The sequence below is a fragment of the Mauremys reevesii genome, linkage group 1 (genome assembly GCF_016161935.1).
Source record: "Mauremys reevesii isolate NIE-2019 linkage group 1, ASM1616193v1, whole genome shotgun sequence".
Taxonomy (NCBI): domain Eukaryota; kingdom Metazoa; phylum Chordata; order Testudines; family Geoemydidae; genus Mauremys; species Mauremys reevesii.
The window spans coordinates 332252987-332273804 of NC_052623.1; the positions used below are offsets into that span (position 1 = coordinate 332252987).

General features: G+C 41.9%; 1 protein-coding gene across 2 annotated transcripts in view; it reads right to left on the minus strand.

Annotated features, from left to right (window-relative positions):
- The window catches only part of BCAP29 (B cell receptor associated protein 29), a 50585-nt gene that overhangs the window by 17756 nt on the left and 12011 nt on the right, over window positions 1-20818 (minus strand). For both annotated transcript variants that reach the window (XM_039516695.1, XM_039516703.1), the window contains exons 3-5: window positions 18280-18380; window positions 15414-15564; window positions 7569-7704 (exon numbers count right to left, since the gene is read on the minus strand). In XM_039516695.1, coding sequence (XP_039372629.1) covers window positions 7569-7704; window positions 15414-15564; window positions 18280-18380 — 388 coding nt within the window. The remainder of the gene's footprint in view (window positions 1-7568; window positions 7705-15413; window positions 15565-18279; window positions 18381-20818) is intronic.

The following is a 20818-nucleotide window of genomic DNA, read 5'->3' on the forward strand; positions in this document are numbered from 1 at the left end:
CTTGTAATACTTGTAGTTTGTGATCAAGTCATCACTTAATCTTTTATATTAATAAGATGTTTAGGTACTTAAATACATCTTATTTCCAGAAATGCTAAGCACCTGGAAGTCCCCACAAAAGCTGTAGTAGGCACTAAATAAAAGTTATGTACCTACTGTACTTGCTATTATGAATCTTTATATTTCAAGCAATTTTATAAAGAGAGTTGTGCCTTAATTATAAAATGATAAAATATCCAGGATTAGTCACTGTTTCTTGTGACTTTTCCCTCATTTCTCCTACAACTTCCTCTCCCATGCGTCTACTCCTCCCTCCCCAGTATTCTCCCTTCAAAGAAATTCAATCCTCCGCTCAACTGACCTCCCACATCAAGCACATGAACGTGAACTGTCCCATTTAAGGAGAGCAAGGGAAGAGGCAAGCTTTTAGGTGAAGAAAAGGAGCAACACATTTTCTTGTGCAGAGCAACAGAGGGTGGAGAAGATAGGATACTGGACATACAAATCATTCAAAGGTAAAGAGGTAGATACCAGAGTCAGCTACATGGGAAAAAGAGCTGAACTCATGAGATCAAATGAGATTGCTCAGAGTATTCAGGAGAAAGAGCAAAAGGTCCCTGGATTTTTATCAAGGGCATCATCCAAGACGGGTGAAAGAGGAACTACCAAATAAAATGCTGAAGGAGTAGTCAGTAATGTAAGAGATGGTGTGTTTGATTGTGGATTTATTACCTCTAACCTGGGTCCCTTATACTCCAACACACAATTTCAGAGCAAGTGTCCTTCAGTTCTATGGCAGAGTTCTGTAGGTTAATTTATTTTTTCATCATTTATTGCTGAGTCCTCTCTGAAGGCATAATTTATGGAAACCTGGGGTAAAGGGGAAGGTTACTCCCAATATGGTTGGGTGTTTAAGGTTTCTGTAGGGACAGTACCCAGCTGAGATAGATAAATACCGAGTACCCAGCTGAGTGAATAAAGCTCCATCCTTCTCTGGTTGACAGTGGGACCCTGGGAGGTCAGAGCTGGGCTGCAGAGGGAACACTGTGTCCCAGAGAAACTGTACTAGTGAGCTGGGGCATTGGCATACCTGTTTCTCCTCGGCTGTGAAGTGTGTCCATATGCAGAGAGTCTGACCAATACATACACATGCTTCCAGGGCTGGACAAAATAGTAGGCAACTATAGGCCCATACCTATAGACCCAGCTCCTGAAAGCATTTGGCTAGATAAGAATCTCAACTTTTAGTAAAAAAGGGGTTTTTTTTAGCCCTCATGGTTGTAGAGGTAACCCAAATCTGTAGACAAACACCAGCTCTGAGTGTAGAATTGCCCATTTTTTCCTCAATAGAGTGTTAATTCAACCCCCCACCACCACTAGCCCGCCAATCCCTGCTAGCTACCTCAGCAAAGGATTGTGTGTGTGACAGGCGGGGAAGACAGCAGCAGGCCTGGCCCACTGAAGCAGATACATTAGCAGCCAGGGTGTAAGTACTTGGGCCACCCTTTCTTTTCTGGGGCAAGACAGTGATCCCAAATGCTGCAGCTGCTATTTTCCAGAAGAGGGGGGGCCCTGATGCCATTCCTGCCAGGCTAAGAAAGGGACTCCATGATGCTCTGTGAGAGGAGTGGACTTTATTCCACCACCACTTCAAGTGGGGGGTGGGGCTTTCGTGCAAGGGCAGAACCATTGGGAACCTCCTGTCATTGTGTGCCTAGGGACCCAGACTATCTTAAACCAGTCCACTACACTTTGCATCCCAAGCGGGATGGAGCTCTGCCTGACACCTGCCACCCACCAGCATGGCCCTTGGCTGCCACAGTTCTCCCCTCAGGGGACACACCTCCAGAGATATGCAAGGAAGGTCCTGATGAGCCAGGAGAGCTACTCTGCTTTCTGACTGTTATTTGCAAGAGGGGAGAATGTGCTGCTTATGTAACACAGTCCTCTTCGTAGTGAAAGCAGCACAGAAAGAGGAAGAGGAAGCTGCAGCCACAACACAGCAGGACAGAAAATGCAAGATGTCAGGAATCTGGCTAGAGCAAAATGGCAGATTTCCCAGCCAAAACAGGGGATTCTATGGTAGTTTGGCAAAATGCCAAATTCCATGAACACAGAATCATGGATTACACAAAGACTTGCCTACAATCCACTCTACTGATCTTATTTCCTTACAAGACACCTACCCAAATTACCAATAAATTTTGTGTATCCTTTCTAGTACATATTGATCTTAAAGTTTGTTCACATATGTAAAAGTTATCAGAAACAGTTATGGTTCCTGGCTCCACAAGCTGTTACCGCCTACTTACACTGAAGGTATGCTTGAACACATCTCTAGATAACTCTATTTTGATAATGTGTTTTATTGACCAGAATCTCAGTTGTGAAACAAAACTGCCAAAATTTGTATTTTTGACTTCTTACTTAACTTTTTCCTACAGAGATCCAACTAGTTAGTGCCAGGCAAAATTCCTTATATTACACAACACTGATGAAATACATTAATTTTCCTTCCTTAACAATACCATGTATTGAACCAGCCAAAGGATTACTTCAAATGGCAAATTTTAAACCTTTTGTTTCTACTTTTCCTAAAGCAATATATTTTTTGAAAAGTTAAATTGTAAGTGCATAAACAAATTAGCTAATCCCCAGGTAACAGCCATAATGAAAGTAGCTAGCATGCCAATAGCTAACATAATACTAGATGTTTGTGTAAGTGATTATATGACATGGTGGATTAAAAAATTTAAGAAAAAAGAAAAATCAGTTTTAGTTTAAATTGGATTTTTATTTAAATTGAAAACAGGTCTCTTTTTAAAAAATAAACATAGTTAGATTATTAATTTCAAATTCAATTGTATGTGAAGGCCTAACGTCTTATAATGAATTAAAATCATTTAGATTAAATACTAAAAAATAAAATTAAGCAATTTGTATTTGCTGCCAAGCTTTAAAGAAAGTCAAACCACTGAACTGGTGGAAGTCACTAGCTAAGCAACTTGGAACCACAGTTTGCTGATGCGCTAAGTCAGCTTTTGGTAGCAGTGGCCTCTTCTGCGAGTGCAGAGAGACCATTTTCCTCATTTCAGTTTATTCAACTAGTTCAGTTCAATGACTAATTCATTCAGAGTTAGGAAACCAACTGGGAGCTGAAAAAGCATGAAACTTCTTTTCCCCTTCCAATCTATGAATGAAAACTAAGCGTGACAGGATGAGATGTACAAGTTCTAAAACTCTGAAAGACATGGTGAACAGAATTAATCAGTTCAATTTACTAACTACAGATATTAGTTTGAAAGGCCAACCATGTTTTGATACATAAAAAAATAGTGCATCCAGCATATTTAAGGTAGATTTAATAAAATAATTAAAGGCTGTTTTTGTGCATTTTAATCAATTTTGAACTTCCATCCAAATAGAGCTCAACACAAATCACAAATAAAAATTCATCTAGTAAAAAATAAACACATAAATCAAGAATCTGAATAAGTTAAGCTATATAATTGCTTAAATAAATAAGAACATAAGAAAGGCCGTACCGGGTCAGACCAAAGGTCCATCTAGCCCAGTATCTGTCTACCGACAGTGGCCAATGCCAGGTGCCCCTGAGAGGAGAGATCTAAGGCACAATGATCAGATCATCTCTCTCTCCTGCATCCCATCTCATCCCCTCTCTGACCAGAGGAGGGGGGGGACCATTCTTATCCATCCTGGCTAATGGCCATTTATGGACTTAGCCACCATGATTTATCCAGTCCCCTTTTTTAAACATTTATATCCCTAGCCCACACTCTCCTCAGGGTAAGGAGTTTAAGTTACACTGTGACTGTTTTTTTTTTTTTTTTTTTTTGCTGCTGCCTATTTATTTTTTCATTTGGTGACCCTTGTTAAAATATGTATGGTTAGCAAAAAGAAACATCAAATTTAGTGTAAAGGCTATCTTTAGTTGTACATCAACATGTTTTAATGGTTACCAACCAATGAGAATCAACTTTTTGTTAGGAAAATAACTAAAAAGTATGATTAAAACGAGCAAAGCACGATTAAAATTGATTATTTAAATAATTATTAATATCGGTGATTTAAATCCTTTGATTTAAATCAATTCATGCTATTACATGAGCCTCATTCAAGCAAAGTGTTGGGCAACCTTGGAAGTCGTTAAGGCCACTGCAGAGAAACTAAATTAATCCTTTGCATTGGTCTTCACAGCTGAGGAGGTGAGGGAGATTCCAAAACATGAGCTATTCTTTTTAGGTGACAAGCCTGAGGAACTGCCCCAGATTGAGGTATCATTAGAGGACATTTTGAAACAAACTGATAAACTAAACAGTAATAAGTCACCAGGACTGGATGGTATTTACCCAAGAGTTCTGAAGGAACTCAAATGTGAAATTGCAGAACTATTAACTGTGGATGTAACCTAATCACTCCAGACACGATCCCGGCAATTACAGGCCGGTAAGCTTGACTTCAGTACCAGGCAAACTGGTTGAAACTATAGTAAAGAACAAAATTGTCAGACATATAGATGAACAGAATTTGTTGGGGAAAAGTCTACCTGGTTTTTGTAAAGGGAAATCATGCCTCACCAATCTACTAGAATTCTTTGAGGGGGTCAACAAGCATGTGGACAAGGGGGATCCAGTGAATATAGTGTATTTAGATTTTTCAGAAAGCCTTTGACAAGGTCCCTCACCAAAGGCTCTTCAGCAAAGTAAGCTATCATGGGATAAGAGGGAAGGTCCTCTTATGGATTGGTAACTGGTTAAAAGATGGGAAACAAAGGGTAAGAATAAATGGTCAGTTTTCAGAATGGAGAGCAGTAAGCAGTGGAGTCCCCCAGGGGTTTGTACTGGAACTAGTCCTATTCAACATATTCATAAATGATCTGGAAAAAGGGGTAAACAGTGAGGTGATAAAATTTGGAGACGATACAAACTACTCAAGATAGTTAAGTCCAAAGCAGACTGCGAAGAGTGACAAAAGGATCTCACAATACTGGGTAACTGGGCAACAAATAGGCAAATGAAATTCAATGTTGATAACTGCAAAGTAATGCACATTGGAAAACATAATCCCAACTATACATATAAAATGATGGGGTCTAAAATTAGCTGTTACCACTCAAGAGAGATCTTGGAGTCATTGTGGATAGTTTTCTAAAAACGTCCACTCAATATGCAGCAGTAGTCAAAAAAGTTAAACACAATGTTGGGAATCATTAAGAAAGGAATAGATAATAAAATAGAAATATCATATTGCCTCTATATAAATCCATGATACGCCCACATCTTGAATATGGCATGGAGATGTTGTCACCTCATCTCAAAAAGATATATTGGAATTCGAAAAGGTTCAGAAAAGGGCATCAAAAATTATTGGGGGTATGGAATGGCTACCATATAAGGAGAGATTAAGAAGACTCGGACTTTTCAGCTTGGAAAAGAGATGACTAAGGGGGGATATGACAGAGGTCTATAAAATCATGACTAGTGTGGAGAAAGTAAATAAGGAAGTGTTATTTACTCCTTCTCATAACACAGGAACTAGGGGTCACCAAATGAAATTAATAGGCAGCAGATTTAAAACAAACAAAAGGAAATATTTTTTCACACAACGCAGTCAACCTATGGAACTCCTTACCAGAGGATATTGTGAAGGTCAAGACTAGAACAGGGTTTTAAAACGTACTAGATAAGTTCATGGAAGATAGTCCATCAACGGCTATTAGCCAGGATGGGCAGGGATGGCATCCCTAGTCTCTGTTTGCCAGAATCTGGAAATGGGCGACAGAGGATGAATCATTTGATGATTACCTGTTCTGTTCATTCCATCTGGGGCACCTGGCACTGGTCACTGCTGAAAGACAGGATACTGCGCTAGATGGATCTTTGGTCTGACCCAGTATAGCTGTTCTTATCAGTGAACAACAGCTTTCAAGAAGAGTGCTATATAAATGTGTGTTTCAAAAATCCTCTGCAGAAAGACATGCAAACTAGAGAGATCAATCACATCAGCCACTACTAAAAATACAACCACCTCTGGAGTGATATACACATTTGGTGTAACACCACAATGCATAGTAGTTTAAAAAAAAAATCAGTAAAAAAACCCATACAAATTCAGTCAAATTCAACTGCGGAAGAAATTTAAGTAGAGAGAATGTAATTGTATACACTGTAATTTGGCCAGATTAAGAGCAGAGGTTCTGCTACCAGTAAAAGGTCCAAATACTCCTTTCATGATCACAAGTGGTCAGGACCTCAGTTCTCTATTTTTGTGAAGCATGGCACTTCCATCAACATAATAGTCCCTCTACTTCTAGCTCAATACTGACAGGAAATAATGTCATCTACTGAATCACCTACACCATTTCCTATAGCCTTTCATTGTTCCTTGGAGGCCTTCCATGCATTTCAATTCTGTTGTACCTATGATATCCTATAGTATCACAGTAATTAGATTTTTTAAAAATTAAAATCATAGAGGATGACACTTATAGTTCCTGCATATCCCCCCTTGCACGTTGTTCTAGAACAGTGGTGCGCAAACTCTTACAGTTGTACCCCACCTTAACAGTAAGGGAATCCGTCCATGCCCCCTTCCATTACAGCACAGCTAAGGCTTCCTCAGCAGCAGAACTTGGGCTGAAGGCAGAGTTGGGGGCAGAACTGGAGATGGGGTAAGAGCTGGGGCTTGAGATGGAGCTGTCCTGGGGATGGAGAGGGAATGAGGGCAGAGATGGTCTAGGGGCGGAACTGCGCTTGATGGCAGAGTGGGGCTTAAAGCATGGTGATTCCTCCCTGGTATGTGTGGGGGCTGGCCCAGGCCCCACTGTGTGCCCCCACCCCCACCCCAAACATTCATCTGTGTCCTCCTTGAGGGGCATGCCCCACAATTTGGGGACCATTGTCTAGAAGCATGAGGAGGTAATCACAGTGGTAGGGTCAAACAGCTGCCATAAACTGAGTGGAAATCTTGAAACCTATGCAGCTCACCCACTCCTGCTGGTATCAAGGTTGGAAGAGCTGGTACTGCAAGGGAGTATGGAGCACTTTCCCTTCCCAGACATTTCACTAACAGCCAGAGAAGGGGCAAACATGCTCTGAACCCCTACACAAGCCTGTGGAGACTAAGGAGAGAGCACTTACCCAGACAACACATCACTGACCGAGATGGAAAGTTTTTGAGACAAAGAACCCTTGTTAACATTTTGGCATCATATCACGGAGCCACACAAATGATGGGCAGATAGTGGGCTGAACTATGCAGAAGAATGGTTTTCATGTTAGGTCAACCCACCCAAAAAGCAGCTCCACAACTGAGAGGAGCCCTAAGAGGCTATTTAACTGCAGTGTAAACTTTACGGCTCGGGCTGGAGTCTGGGCTTTAGGACTGTAACCCCTTGGGCTGAGCCCCATGAGCATGAGTCAGTTGGCATGAGCCAGCCATGAGTGTCTAATTGGGTATGTCCACACTGCAATGGGTCTTACAGCTCAGACAGTTTTTGCTGTAAGTATTTCCTTTTTAAAAGATAATTAAAAAGGCAATTAAGATACCTGTTGCAACTTTTCATTCTCCTCCATGTATTTTCTGGCAGCTTCATTAGTATTTGCTACTTGAATTTCCATGGCTACCTGAATTCCCATCTCTTTTGCCAACTGAGTAATAAGGGTGACAGTACGTCTCAGTACACTGAGGAAGAAACAGTGAGAATTTAAGCATTATTACTTCTTCTAATAGGATTCTTTGCTTTCTGTTAAGATTTATTTTAGATGTAAAGGTGAACAAAATACTTCTATAAATAAATTTAAGAGACTGTTTAGGATTTTAAATTAATAGGACACATGCATAAGCTTAATGTTGACAAATAGTTAAAATTAGAACTTGAAAAGTGAAAAACCTTTCAGGACCTGAATTCCAGTTCTGAGTGTCACTTGTTCCAAAGGATAACATTACACATATTTAAGAAGTGGGGCAGGGACCTCCATTGCTTACAGGCTTGTGCTGTTATTTAATGTCATAGGAGAAACACAAAACCATGAACTCAAGATTCAGGTGCTAAGATATTATGGTAATAAACAGGGTATAAAAACCTTTGTAGGAGGCAAGGGTAAAAGCACTTTTCAATTTCATTTTAAAATGTATTTGTAATTTTTGCATATTACTTCCTATGCATTCTATTGATGATTTTGGATCTAAAACATTTGTTTTCTATTAACACTAATAATAAAATACCAAAACACACATACACAAAAGTGTGACACAGTCTGAGAGTTTTTCATTTTATAGTGATTACTACCAAGATATCCAAATATGACAGCTCCCCATAATTCTGACCAGGAACACACACCAATTTCACCTCCCTACCAATGTTCAAGAGAACACTTGAGTCCAAGTGATGTAATTCAGGTTCTCAAAGATCTTCTTTATTCTGAACACACAAACTTCCACTTCATTTTGATGCATCTTTCCCTTCTTACATTACCAGAGCCTTTTGGCAATACGTTACTGGTTCAGTTAAAGCCCAAGGCAGCAGTGAGCAAAAATTATTTTTGTAAGATGGCTGCCTGGATTTACAAATCCAAGTAGCTGCTTCATCCTTGTTCTGGGAAGAAGCATTAACAGACCTGTTAACCTTTTAGGCCTGGTCTACACTACACAGTTAGGTCAACTGAAGGCAGCTTATGTCGATCTAATGAAGTTTGTGTCTACACTACCACATCCATTCTGCTGATGTAACTCGCCTACTACATTGAACTTAACTACTCCATCTCCGCAGGAGGCATAGTGCTTAAATCAATGTTGTTAGAGCGACGAAGAGGCAGCGTAGATAGTACCCTGCTTACGTCCACTTTATTGGCCTCCAGAGGTATCCCACAATACTCCACTGTGACTGCTCTGGTGAACGTTTTCAACTTTGTTGCTCAACAGCCAGATACACAGGAAACAGCACCTCTCCTGTTAAAGCACCAAGAACTTTTGAATTCCCATTTCCTGTCTGCTCAGCGTGGAGAGCTCACCAGCCAAGTGGATCATGGCGATTCAATGTCCCAAACGTGCGTCAACCTGGAGTACACAGGCGGTGATGAATCTTATTGGTCTGTGTGAAGAGGAGTCTGTACAAGTACAGCTCTGATCCAGCCGTAGAAATGTAGACACCTACGAAAAGATTGCACGTGGCATAGGGGACAAGGGCTACACTAGGGCCAGGCAGAAGTGCTGTATGAAAATTAAAGAGATTCAGCAAGTGTACCAGAAGAAAAGAGGCAAACAGTCATTCTGGTTTTGTAGCACAGACATGCCGCCTCTACAACAAGCTACATGCAATTCCCAGCAACAACCCCACAACCCCAAAGAGCAGTGTGGATACCCCTGAGGAGTCAGACTCCCGGGCCACCACAGGCTACACTGAGGAGGTCTTGGACTAGGATAAGGAAAAGGAGAATGGGAGACAAGTGAGCGGGGGATCCATTCTCCCGGAGAGCCAAGAGCTGTTTGAAACCCAAGAACAATCCAGCCAGTCACAGAACAGCATCGTGGCCAAGTGTGATGCCCGGGAAGGCATCTCTGGTGAGTATGCAACTCCAACTAATATTTTGGGGTCACATGTTCTTATACCCTATTGTAGCAGGGTGGACCCTGCAAGTGGCCTAACAGAGCTGAGCTGAGAAGTGTCTGCAGCTAAACTGAGGAGCAGGGCCTTCTCTGCCTCCAGAGAGAGGAAGCAGTGCTTGCCTGCAGTCTGCCCCAGGGTGTAATGACTGACAGTAGCCACTACTGGGTCACCAGCCTGCCGGTGAGTACCGCCCTGTTACACCTATGTATAATATTTTTTGGTTTTTGTTTTAAATGACGAGGTACAGTGGCTATCTGCTTCCCAGTGGCTGCACCAGCTAGGCAGAGGGAGCCCCAGGGAAAAAGCTGTTTATGTGCAGAGGGATGGCCTGGGAATCCTCCATAGAGATCTCCAGGAAAGTTTCATGGAGGTACTCTGCAATCTGTTGCAGGTTTCTGGGGAGGGCTGCCTTATTTCTTCCACCACAGTAGAACAGTTTCCCACACCACTCCAATATTAAATCTGCTGGCATCATTGCAGCATCTGTTCCCTTGCAACCTCTACTACCCTTAGTAGGGTGATATCAGCTAAAGGTCACCTAGGGAGACAGTGGCAGTTTTCATTTCAATTGCTCGGACTGCGAACAACAGAGAACGTGATTCCCCCATTATGCCTTTTTCTAGGAGGTGCTGGGAGGGGTCGCTGCTTTAGCTCTGTGGGAGGAGAGAGCAGCAAATGCAACGGCTCTCCCTGCAGTTCCCTGCTGTTTGCTGCTGCTTCACCCCACAGATGCAGCTCCCCATTTGCCAGCTCCGGCAGCTGCAATGCAGAGAGGGGGCCTGGTGGCACCACGTGACCAAGCGGGTCCAGCCTGCCCTGGCAAAAATCTGGAGGAGAGGGGGAGGAGCCTGACTCCATGTGCCCCTCTCCACGCATTGCCTCTGGCTTCTGCCAAATAGGGAAGGTATCTCGGTCTTTCATCCCCACAGTAGGTGTCTGTTGGGGCTCAGGGCTTCAGCCCCGAGGGGCATGTCTGCCGGGGCTCAGGGCTTCAGCAGGAGTGGGGAGAAAAGTACCCCTTTCTGTTTATGTACTCTTTGGCAAGGTGGTCCGGTACCAAGATAGATGGCATGCATATCCCTATTGCCCCACTGAGGCAAAACCATCCAATATGTCCTGCATATTGCCAAGGGACTCTACTCTTAGCAAAAAATGCAATTAATGGCCCTGCACATTTGGATCACAACAGTTCCCACCATGGATTTACCAATTCAAAATTGATTCCCCACTGACCGGTAGAAGTCTGGCATTGCAAGCTTCCATGCAGCGATCGCCACTTGTTTTTTCACTGTCAGAGTACATCTCATTTTAGTGTTGCTGTGCTGCAGGGCTATGGACAGCTCCGCACACAGCTCCTGTATGCGCAAGGCCACTTGCCAAAGTTCTGCAGCCACAGATCGTCATCCCATAACAAAGCGATCCCACCAGTCAGTGCTTGTTTCTTGGTCAGAAACGACGCTCCATTGTGTTCAGCTGCTGTACGACTGCCAGCAGCAATCAGGAATTGTTTCATTCTATGGCTTCCAGCATGGCTGCTTGAAGGACATTGCTATGTTCCATGCGGCAGCTCCTCTCCCAGCTCTGGAAATACTGGAGGATAAGGCGCGTGGTGTTTGTAGTGCTCACAACAGTCACAGCTGAATGGGATCCATGCTTCTCAGGAGATGGCGCACATGCAGCTATGCCAGTATTTTTAAAAAAGGCATGAAATATTATCAGTTTCAGTTGAGATGTGGGGAATGGTGATGCACCATGGGACCTTGAAGCCAGCGTCCCAGTCCCCCCATGAAAATGTTTTGGTCTCATGAGGCACTGAAAGCCCTTCCCAAAAACCCATGGTGAGTTGCACTGTGGGAAAGCTACCCATGGTACAGTAACTCCTCACTTAACGTAGTTGTGTTACTGAAAAATGCGACTTTAAGCAAAATTAAGCCAATCCAATTTCCCCATAAGAATTAATGTAAATGAAGGGGTTAGGTTCCAGGGAAATTTTTTTCACCAGACAAAAGAGTGTACACACACAGTCTTTTGTCTGGTGAAAAAAATTTCCCTGGAACCTAACTCCCTTAGGTCTGGTCTACACTGGGGGGGGGGGCGGTCGAACTAAGGTACGCAACTTCAGCTATGCGAATAGCGTAGCTGAAGTCAAACTACCTTAGTTCGAGTTACTTACCCGTCCTCACAGCGCGGGATTGACGTCCGCGGCTCCCCCGTCAACTCCGCCACCGCCGTTCGCGGTGGTGGAGTTCCGGAATCAACGGGAGCGCATTCGGAGTTCGATATATCGCGTTTAGATGAGACGTGATATATCGAACTCCGAGAATTCGATTGCTACCCGCCGATCCGGCGGGTAGTGAAGACGTACCCTTATTTACATTTTTTTTTTAAATATATATATTTTACACACACACACACACACACACACACACACACACAAATAAGTTTTAAACGAAATTTAATACTGGTACACAGTGATGATGATTGTGAAGCTTGGTTGAGGTGGAGGAGTCAGAGGGTGGGATATTTCCCTTACGGCTAAATGATGGACTAGCAATTGGCTGAGCCCTCAAGGGTTAACACTCTCACTCTACAAGGCAGCAGGAATGGAGGGAGATATGTGCATTTCCCTTTTAAGTACACTGCCTTGTTAATTAGATCAGCTTGCTGAGACCGCAGCTGCTGCAAGCTCCCTCTGTCCTGAGCCCTGGTGCGTCCCTCCTGCTCTATGGAAGATGGGGTAAGTGGGGTGCAGAAGCAGGGGGGAGGACACCCTGACATTAGCCCCCCTCTTCTTCCCTCCCCCCTAAACGGCAAGGAGTCATCTCAGGGAGCAGCTCCAAGGCAGAAGCTGCACATAGCAATGCGGGGAGAGACAGCTGTAACTGCTAGCCCACTGGGCAGCTACTGCACAGGGAACTTCAGGGAGCGGGGAGCTGATAGGGGGGCTGCTGGTCCACCCTGGTTCCAAGCCCCCACCAGCTAGCTGCAACAGGCTGCTCTTCCTGCAAGCAGTAGAGCAGGCGGCTGTCAAATGACATTAGAAGGGAGCATTACACAACTTTAAACGAGCATGTTCCCTAACTGATCAGCAACGTAACATTAACTGGGACAACTTTAAGTGAGGAGATACTGTAAACTGCTATCAGCATCAATGCAAGCGCTGCTAGCGAGGACACGCTCCACCTAGTATGGTGTGGATATGCACTTCCGACTTAATGACTGTGGCAGCTGGATGTCAACTTAAAGTTGGTAGCGTAGACATGCACTTAACATGCAGTAGAGTTCATCTTTTCCCACTCTCTCACACTCTTTGAGATGGACAGGTTTAGTTGAACGAGTCTGTTGTATCACAGGCTCACTTTTTTTACTATATATCATATTCACACTCAGGTGGCAGAGATAAGATTGTATTCTATCATGTTTACTACTGTGTATATAAAAATGAGCTAATAGGCCCCCAGATCATGAAACAGGCACCTACAGAGCTTTATGAGCTGAAATAAATTAATGTAAAAGACAAAGTTGGGCCCAAAAAGATGAAGTTGAGCCCCTTCTTGATAGTCTTAGTACAGAGGCCAAGGACTGAATCATGGACAATTAACCATCCTTTCATCCTTAAATGTGATCCCCTCCAGGGCAGGGTAGAAGCAAGACGGGGTAATGAGATTGTGCTATTGTGATTTGTGTTATTTCTGTTCTACAGGTTAAAATAAAAAGTGTTTTCAATTAAAAGAAAATGTTTCAGTCTATAGGGCTATCAATCTAGCAACAATTGTGGAAGCTTTCATAACCACCTTGGGGGAGGTTCTCTCTGAGGTACTGGTCTTTTTTTTTTTTACCAGGACCTTTTCAGGACCTGGAAGTTCTGCAAAGTTCATTGTGGCTGCTGTGGGGACGGGGGGGGAGGCAAGCTCTTCCTCAAGCCCCTGCTGCACAACTCTCATCTTCATGCATAGGTGAATATGGCTTCTCCTGGTGCGCTGGAGGACTGGCTTGACTAATGTCATCAGAATCTGAGACTTTCTGGACTGTGGGACTGGTGGATCCAACGGCGCTTGCCCAATGCATGGGGCTGTCCACCTCTTGTGTCCCCCAGATGCTTCAGGAGGTGAAGGCTGCTTTGCTCCCTGCCTCTCTTGCTTATCTCAAATGGGTGCTGTGAGAAGGTTCTCCGTGCCCATCACTAACCCAGGACTGTTCAGACCTCAAAAATTGGGCCTCTCCCTTACCTCCATGACCCACTTGAGTAGGTTGAAAGGTATCCAGGCAATCCACCTCTGAACAGTGCCTCGAGAACAGCTTATGCTCCACACCATCCACTTCCTCTCTATCATGTTTCACCCCGATACAAAGTGGTCAGAGCTTTTACCCCCTGCAGAGGGTGAGGTTCCTAGTGCAGCAGCTTTTATTCCACCTTGGTTCCATGGTCCACTGAGGACATAATCTGGGGGCTACTCAATGGAGCAGTGAGCACAGGCACTCTGCTGGCATAGTTCATGGAACCCAATATTTGTCCCCAGCAAGACCCTAGAGCATGTCTACTTCCGCAGCACTAGGTTGCAGCCTCTTTTCTGGCTCCTCCACAACCTTCTGCTGAGATTCTGGCTGCACCTTTCTTCACATCTTTTCCTTTATCTATGACCCGATGATGTAACAGGACCTTTTAGTCAACCTCCTACTGGCACTGGCTAAGAGACATACATCAGTCCAGGAAGAAGCAGCTTGACAAAGAGGTTCTCTGTAACTGTGATGCCTACTTTTGGTACCTATTTGTCTCAGGTATTTGGGCAGAGTTCCTCTTGGTGGCATATGCCAACTCCTTTGACTGCTTTATTGAGTAGTGGGCACTGACTAGGGTTCACTACTCAATGTCCCCATCTGTTGCCTTTGTTTTAAACCAAGGACACGCACTCCTGTTCTTTTCATTATTTGTCCCATGGAACTAGTTGATCCTTCATCCTATGGCCCCCTCCCTTGATTGAGTGGGTGGGTCTTTAATTCTAGGTAGGCTCTGCCCATCTTTCCTTAACATAAATGGACTGGCTACTATTGTTAACATAAACATTCACTTAGAAATTTACACTGATCTGTGTTATTAGTTACATAACCACTTAAACCTGCTGAAAAGGATATAGTGGTTAGCCATCTTTCAAAAAGTGCTCAATAGCCAAGCATATGCCTCGGAGGCTGGGAATATTGCTCTTAAGGATCCACGCTCTTGCTAAGCTTCAGTGAAACAGTCCAGTTAGACTTGAGAACCTAGGTTCTCGATACCAACATGCTGGCTACTAGGATTATTTTAATAGTGCTGTAACTTATTTACTGCAAATCTGCAGTTAAAAAAATACTCATAACTGACAAATTCCAAGAAGGAAATCAACAGAAATCAGAGATCAAAAAACTAGATTATCTAGTCCCATCTCACTGCAAGTCCAAGTTTGTTCCCTGAAAGTACATTTTCTATTATCCTATATTGTATAGATTTAAAGTCTCAAGATTGGGCTCCTACAACTTCCCCATGGAAACACCTGCTGCCAAATAACTTCCCGACTGAGATGTTTCTCCTAACAGTCACACCAAATTTTCCTTTTCTAGTTATATCTGTGTATATTACATTCAGCAATTCCTTTTCACCTTTAGCATTTATACTATCTTAGCCACGCTATCCATAGTTAGCTCTTTCAACCTTTTCTTATACATCTGTCCATCCAGCTTTCTGATCTTCTTGTTACTGCCTCTATGAGATACACTGTCCACGAATTGGAATAGCAAATTTTACACTTACAGCCAGAGAAACAGGGAGAATCCTGAGATGTAAAGGTTTCTTTGTGACCTAAAAAGTTTCATCTGAATATGATCATAGGCATTGGGGTTGATATTTGCAGCCTTTTCAGTCCCGTGTGCAGTTGAGTATTTCTTCACTTCTCTAATAGCATCTGAAAACAAAAACAAAAATTGTTTTGTCTTGTTTTTTAATGTGCGTGTGTGGCATAGTGTATTAAGCTACTATATAAGACTGAGAACACTAGAAATATATGCAGTTTCCTCAGTCAACAGAAGAGGCAAATCCCTGTAGTGGCAGTATCAACTTCAACGGCCCTTGAAATGTGCCTGACCCATCTGAAGGAATCATTCAGATTCCTTCAGGAGTGAAGGAGTGATTAGGTAGTTCAGTCACCATGCTATATCACTGTCCTCCATCTAAATACAATAGTGCCAGCTATGATGGTGTCTTTTGACATATGTACCTACCGATTAGGAACTGGATCAAGGCAAAAAAATCATTCTACAAACACTATCAGAGACCCATCAGATGGTAATGACTTTTGACACCTTCAACTCGGACCAGATTCCAGTTGCTTAGCTAGCAGTGAGACGACCAAAAATAGATCTCCCTCCCATTCCCTAAGGATTTCTCTTGCTAAGTAGGTGTTGCATATATGGTTCAAAGTAAGATTTGATCAGACAGAAGCAATGTTTATATTTCCTTTACACTGTAACTATGACAAAAGTATTTACTGGAATCCAATCAAACATAATGAAGTTTATTCACATTCACTAATGTATAAAAAAAATCCTTTCAGATTAGTTGTGCTATTGTAAATAGTGTCTAAATACAGTATGGGAGAAGTACATTTTGCCATCTTTCCCTACAAAAAACTTTTTCCTAAGTGGCCAACAGCCTTGGCTGCAATCAGCAGCATCTGAAACTAAGAGCTGCTCTATACTAGACAATTAGATCGACCGCTCAGGAGTGTGAAAAATACACACCACTGAGTGATTTAGTTAAGCTGACCTAAATCCCTTTGTAGCCAGGGCTAGGTTGAGGAGGACTTCTTCCATTGACCTACCTACTGCCTCTAGGGGAGGTAGATTACTGATACCGATGGGGGAACCCCTCCCATCATCAGAGGTAGTGTCTACAGTAAATCATTGCAGCTGTGCCGATGTGGCATTTCAAGTGTACATAAGCATTAAGCCAGCTTGGGCTAAATTAATATTGGAATAGGAGACCTCCCAGGAGCACATAGGCATTGTAGGGGATGATGTTCGCAATTCAGCAAGTCACATTCTTCCCTCCAATCCATTATTGAACCAGTTCCCCCAGCATCATGTTATGTGATGATTTGCCGCTAGATTTGCCATCTTTTGGAGACAAAACTTGAGGTCATCATAAAACCAACTTTTTGAAAGAGTAAGGTATTAATCCTAGTTTTCCAGATAGATTCCAAGCATCAAATTCTGGTTACCTAAAATATCACTTCAAGGTAAAGGTACCTTTCACTTCCTGTCCTAAACTCTGAAGTATCAATACTGTGTTATTAATCTGCTGCTGCTGCATTCCACCTTAGAGCAAAGCAACTGCATGTCACTACATACAAGGTTCCATTATAATAACCTTCTTTTTCTACATGCACATGTATGAAGTTCTGGAGTTAAACTTCATACCGAATGTATTCAAACTGAAAAGATCAAACAAATTTCCATCCTTTTATGCCATGGGAATGTTCAGGCCTTGCCTTAAGACAGCTGTATTATGGTTTCACAAGGATACTCCATATTTAATTTCAGCTCAAATCTGTCTTTCCTTAACAAAAAAGTTTGACCAAAATTCACTCACCATCTTTCCAGCTGGAGCTCAGGGAGGAAAATAAAAATCCACTTTTCTATTTTATTTTCTATTGTAGTGACATTCTCCATAATATCTAGCTAAGGTTTCTGGAAGTCTTCTAGAACGGGCACTTAAATATTTATATTTTAGATGTCTGTACTTGCATTACTACAAGTTAGTTTATTAAAAAGAACATTTTCCAGTCTAGTTTGCTTTTTGATATTTATGAAGTTTACTTCTTTCATTTCTTTCATTCACCATAGACAGTAAATCTAGTCAATTTCACTTTGTTTAAAGTTATTTAGAATTACATTACCGTACATTTTTCATCTCAAAGCACTTTACTAACTTATTGCCTCTCCTTCTCATGCAAAAGAATCACTTCCATCACCAAAGACAGTACACAGTATGTTCATCAGCACACAGAAACCACACACAGTAATTTGTGACAGAAGTAAAATGAATTTAGCCAGGCAGATGTTATCCAAGCTCAAATTTCACTAGACTCTGATGCTATTCTAAGATTCCAGTGTTCTTTTCCCCCTCAAAACCAGCTGTGGCCAGCACCTCAGTTTTATGCCTCGTCTGAGAAAAAACACCTCCAATAGAACACTGCCTTTTCTCCATCGTTCTGGGACATTATTTCAATGTCAACTCACAGAAAGAGTGCCACCTACTGAAGCATCTTCCTACCAGCACTTACGCATTCCTTGGAAATCTACCATCCAATTACTTACTTATCTTAATCATACTTGGCTTGTAATTTCTGATGGGGTGGCACCACGAAGTGGTCTGGCTGAAGTTTCATTTGTTCTCTTGCATCATCACAATACTGTATTATTGTGTATGTGTTACTAAGTCTGCACACAAAAGTTTAAATGCCTCCTCTCCAAAAAAGTGTTTGAACTGAAATGTAAAGAATATCAAAAATGTTTCTAGTCACGTTAAGTTTGTACTCTTCCTGTTTATCTATTGCCCCTGGACACCGTGTACCCTTTAAACAATCTTCAACACACAAGAAGAAAGATTTACTACTTACCAAGAAACAAAACGATCAGTAGAACGATTATTGTTAGGAATGCCTTATTCCAATAATTTGCTATTTTATTCCATAGTGGAATCCTAAAGATCTTCTGCCATCTGTAAAATAACACTGTGTTAATCCTCCAAAAATTGAGCATCAGAAGATAACCTTACACAAGAGTTTGTCAATACTTTTAATTCACAATAACCAATCATCAAGAGCTAGTAACAACTCTGTCAACTGCAATATAATTTGATAGTGTTAAGCTAACTACAGTTTTGCCTACAACCCAGTTTAACTTCTCTTAAACCAAAATAGAAAATGTTACAAACTGTGTTTATTCATATTGAAAAAAAATCCAACACAATACTAGCTATTTTCCATATACATTCTTTTGCCTATAAAAACTTAGCTTTACTACTTGTATGCTCTACACCCATTACAGAATAGAGAACTTCAGGGGAAAATGCATAATCCATAGGAGCCATTAAATTTTTAGCTACCTGCAAATAGTCTTTTCAGGTGAGTTAGGAAAAAGCAACTCTGTAAATCATAAGATCTTCACATTAAAATGAAGTAAACTGACAAAAAATAGTGGCTGTAACTCACTATACCAGAGTGATTGATTTCCAGAGGGCACATCTTTTAACAATGAAAAAAAAAAAGCTCCCAACCTCACTGAGCAATTCCCTACTACACTGGGCACCACATTCTTCCTTAAAAATGAAGAGATGTATCCTACTCTTGGGTTTACATTTTAGGGGAGGGAGTTAACATCTCTGTCAAGAGTAAAGATATACACACTATGGAAGCCATTCTCTGGAGAACAGAAACAAAACTCTCCCGCTCTCACCCCCCCCACAAAAAAAACAACCACCAAACAACAACAACAACAAACAGTGGTCTTGGATGATGAATGTCATTGCTTTGTTTTATTTAGTCATTCAGCATTAATGGATATTTCTGCAAAAAATTCAGATTTGCAAAACAAAAAGTACAACAGAAGAAGTCTGGAATGTTTAAATGAACTGCAAACCAGTAAGAGAGAAACTGGAAGACAGAAGACCTTATTTTCTGCTGGTGTAAACTGGCATAGCTCTGATTTCAAGGGAGCGATGTCTATTAACATAACTAGATTATTTGGCCCAAATCTACTAGTAGTTTATCATCTGGGGGGCGGGACGGCACACTCCAGCGGATCAAAGCAAGTTCAATATAACGCAGTTTCACCTATAACACGGTACGATTTTTTGGCTCCCGAGGACAACGTTATATCGGGGTAGAGGTGCATCATATAAATATAACAAATTTCCATTATATGCAGAAGATGCTCAGAAGTTGTGCTAATTTTAAAAAATTGATTTAAGGCAGATTTGTGGTTCCTAAAGGAAAATCATAGGATCATATGATTTGAGCAGGGGGTTGGACTAGATGACCTCCTGAGGTCCCTTCCAACCCTGATATTCTAGGATTTATTAGGCAGAAACTTCTTCTGTGCACAGGTCATTCCAGGCATTTGATTCCTCAAAAGCAGCTGGTACTAACCACTGGTGGGATAGGAATTGGACGAGATGGATCACTGATCTGATCCAATATGGCAATTCCTCTGTTATGGGTCCCTTGACAGTGTGGTTCCATCTGTCCAGATATTCGTATTTGGGTATTTTTAATACACTCACCAGACAGGAAGTTTTGCTTATTACACTGGTCTACAATTTTTGAGAAGTCATCTGCTTCAGAGATAAAATGAGCTATTTATTATGTATTTTGATGTGCTGAATTCAAATACGACAATTAAAACAACTGATTGGCTACTGTTTCTAAGATATTTAAGTTTTTACATTTTATGTCTATGTATATTGTGTAGATAGTAGAGTTTTAATCATAAATTGTAAACCTAGGTCTTTTCATGTGTTTATGGTTGCTTTACATGATAATATTTCACCTATCCTGTTTACGTAACACTTTAAAAATCAGCAAAAGGGTTATATAAATAAAATTTATTATGAAACAAAAGGCAAAAAACTATTATGTACATAGTTTAGTCCTATTCAGTGTCTACTCGGCGCTTCTTGGCTTGTCTCTTGTATTCATTAAATGGAGCATCTCTTGTCACTGTCCAGCAATAGTCTGCAAGCATTGATGGGCTCCATTTGCCCTAATAGCGTTTCTCCATTGTTGCAATGTCCTGGTGAAATCGCTAGCCGTGCTCGTCGCTCACTGCTCCGCAGTTCGGTGGAAAAAAATCTAGATGAGAGTGCAAAAAATGTATCTTTAGTGACATGTTGCAACCAAGGCTTTTGTATGCCTTGAGGAGGTTTTCCACCAACAACCTGTAGTTGTCTGCCTTGTTGTTTCCGAGAAAATTTATTGCCACTAACTGGAAGGCTTTCCATGCCGTCTTTTCCTTGTCGCGCAGTGCATGGTCAAATGCATCATCTCGAAGAAGTTCACGAATCTGAGGACCAACAAAGACACCTTCCTTTATCTTAGCTTCACTTAACCTTGGAAATTTTCCACGGAAGTACTTGAAAGCTGCTTGTGTTTTGTCAAT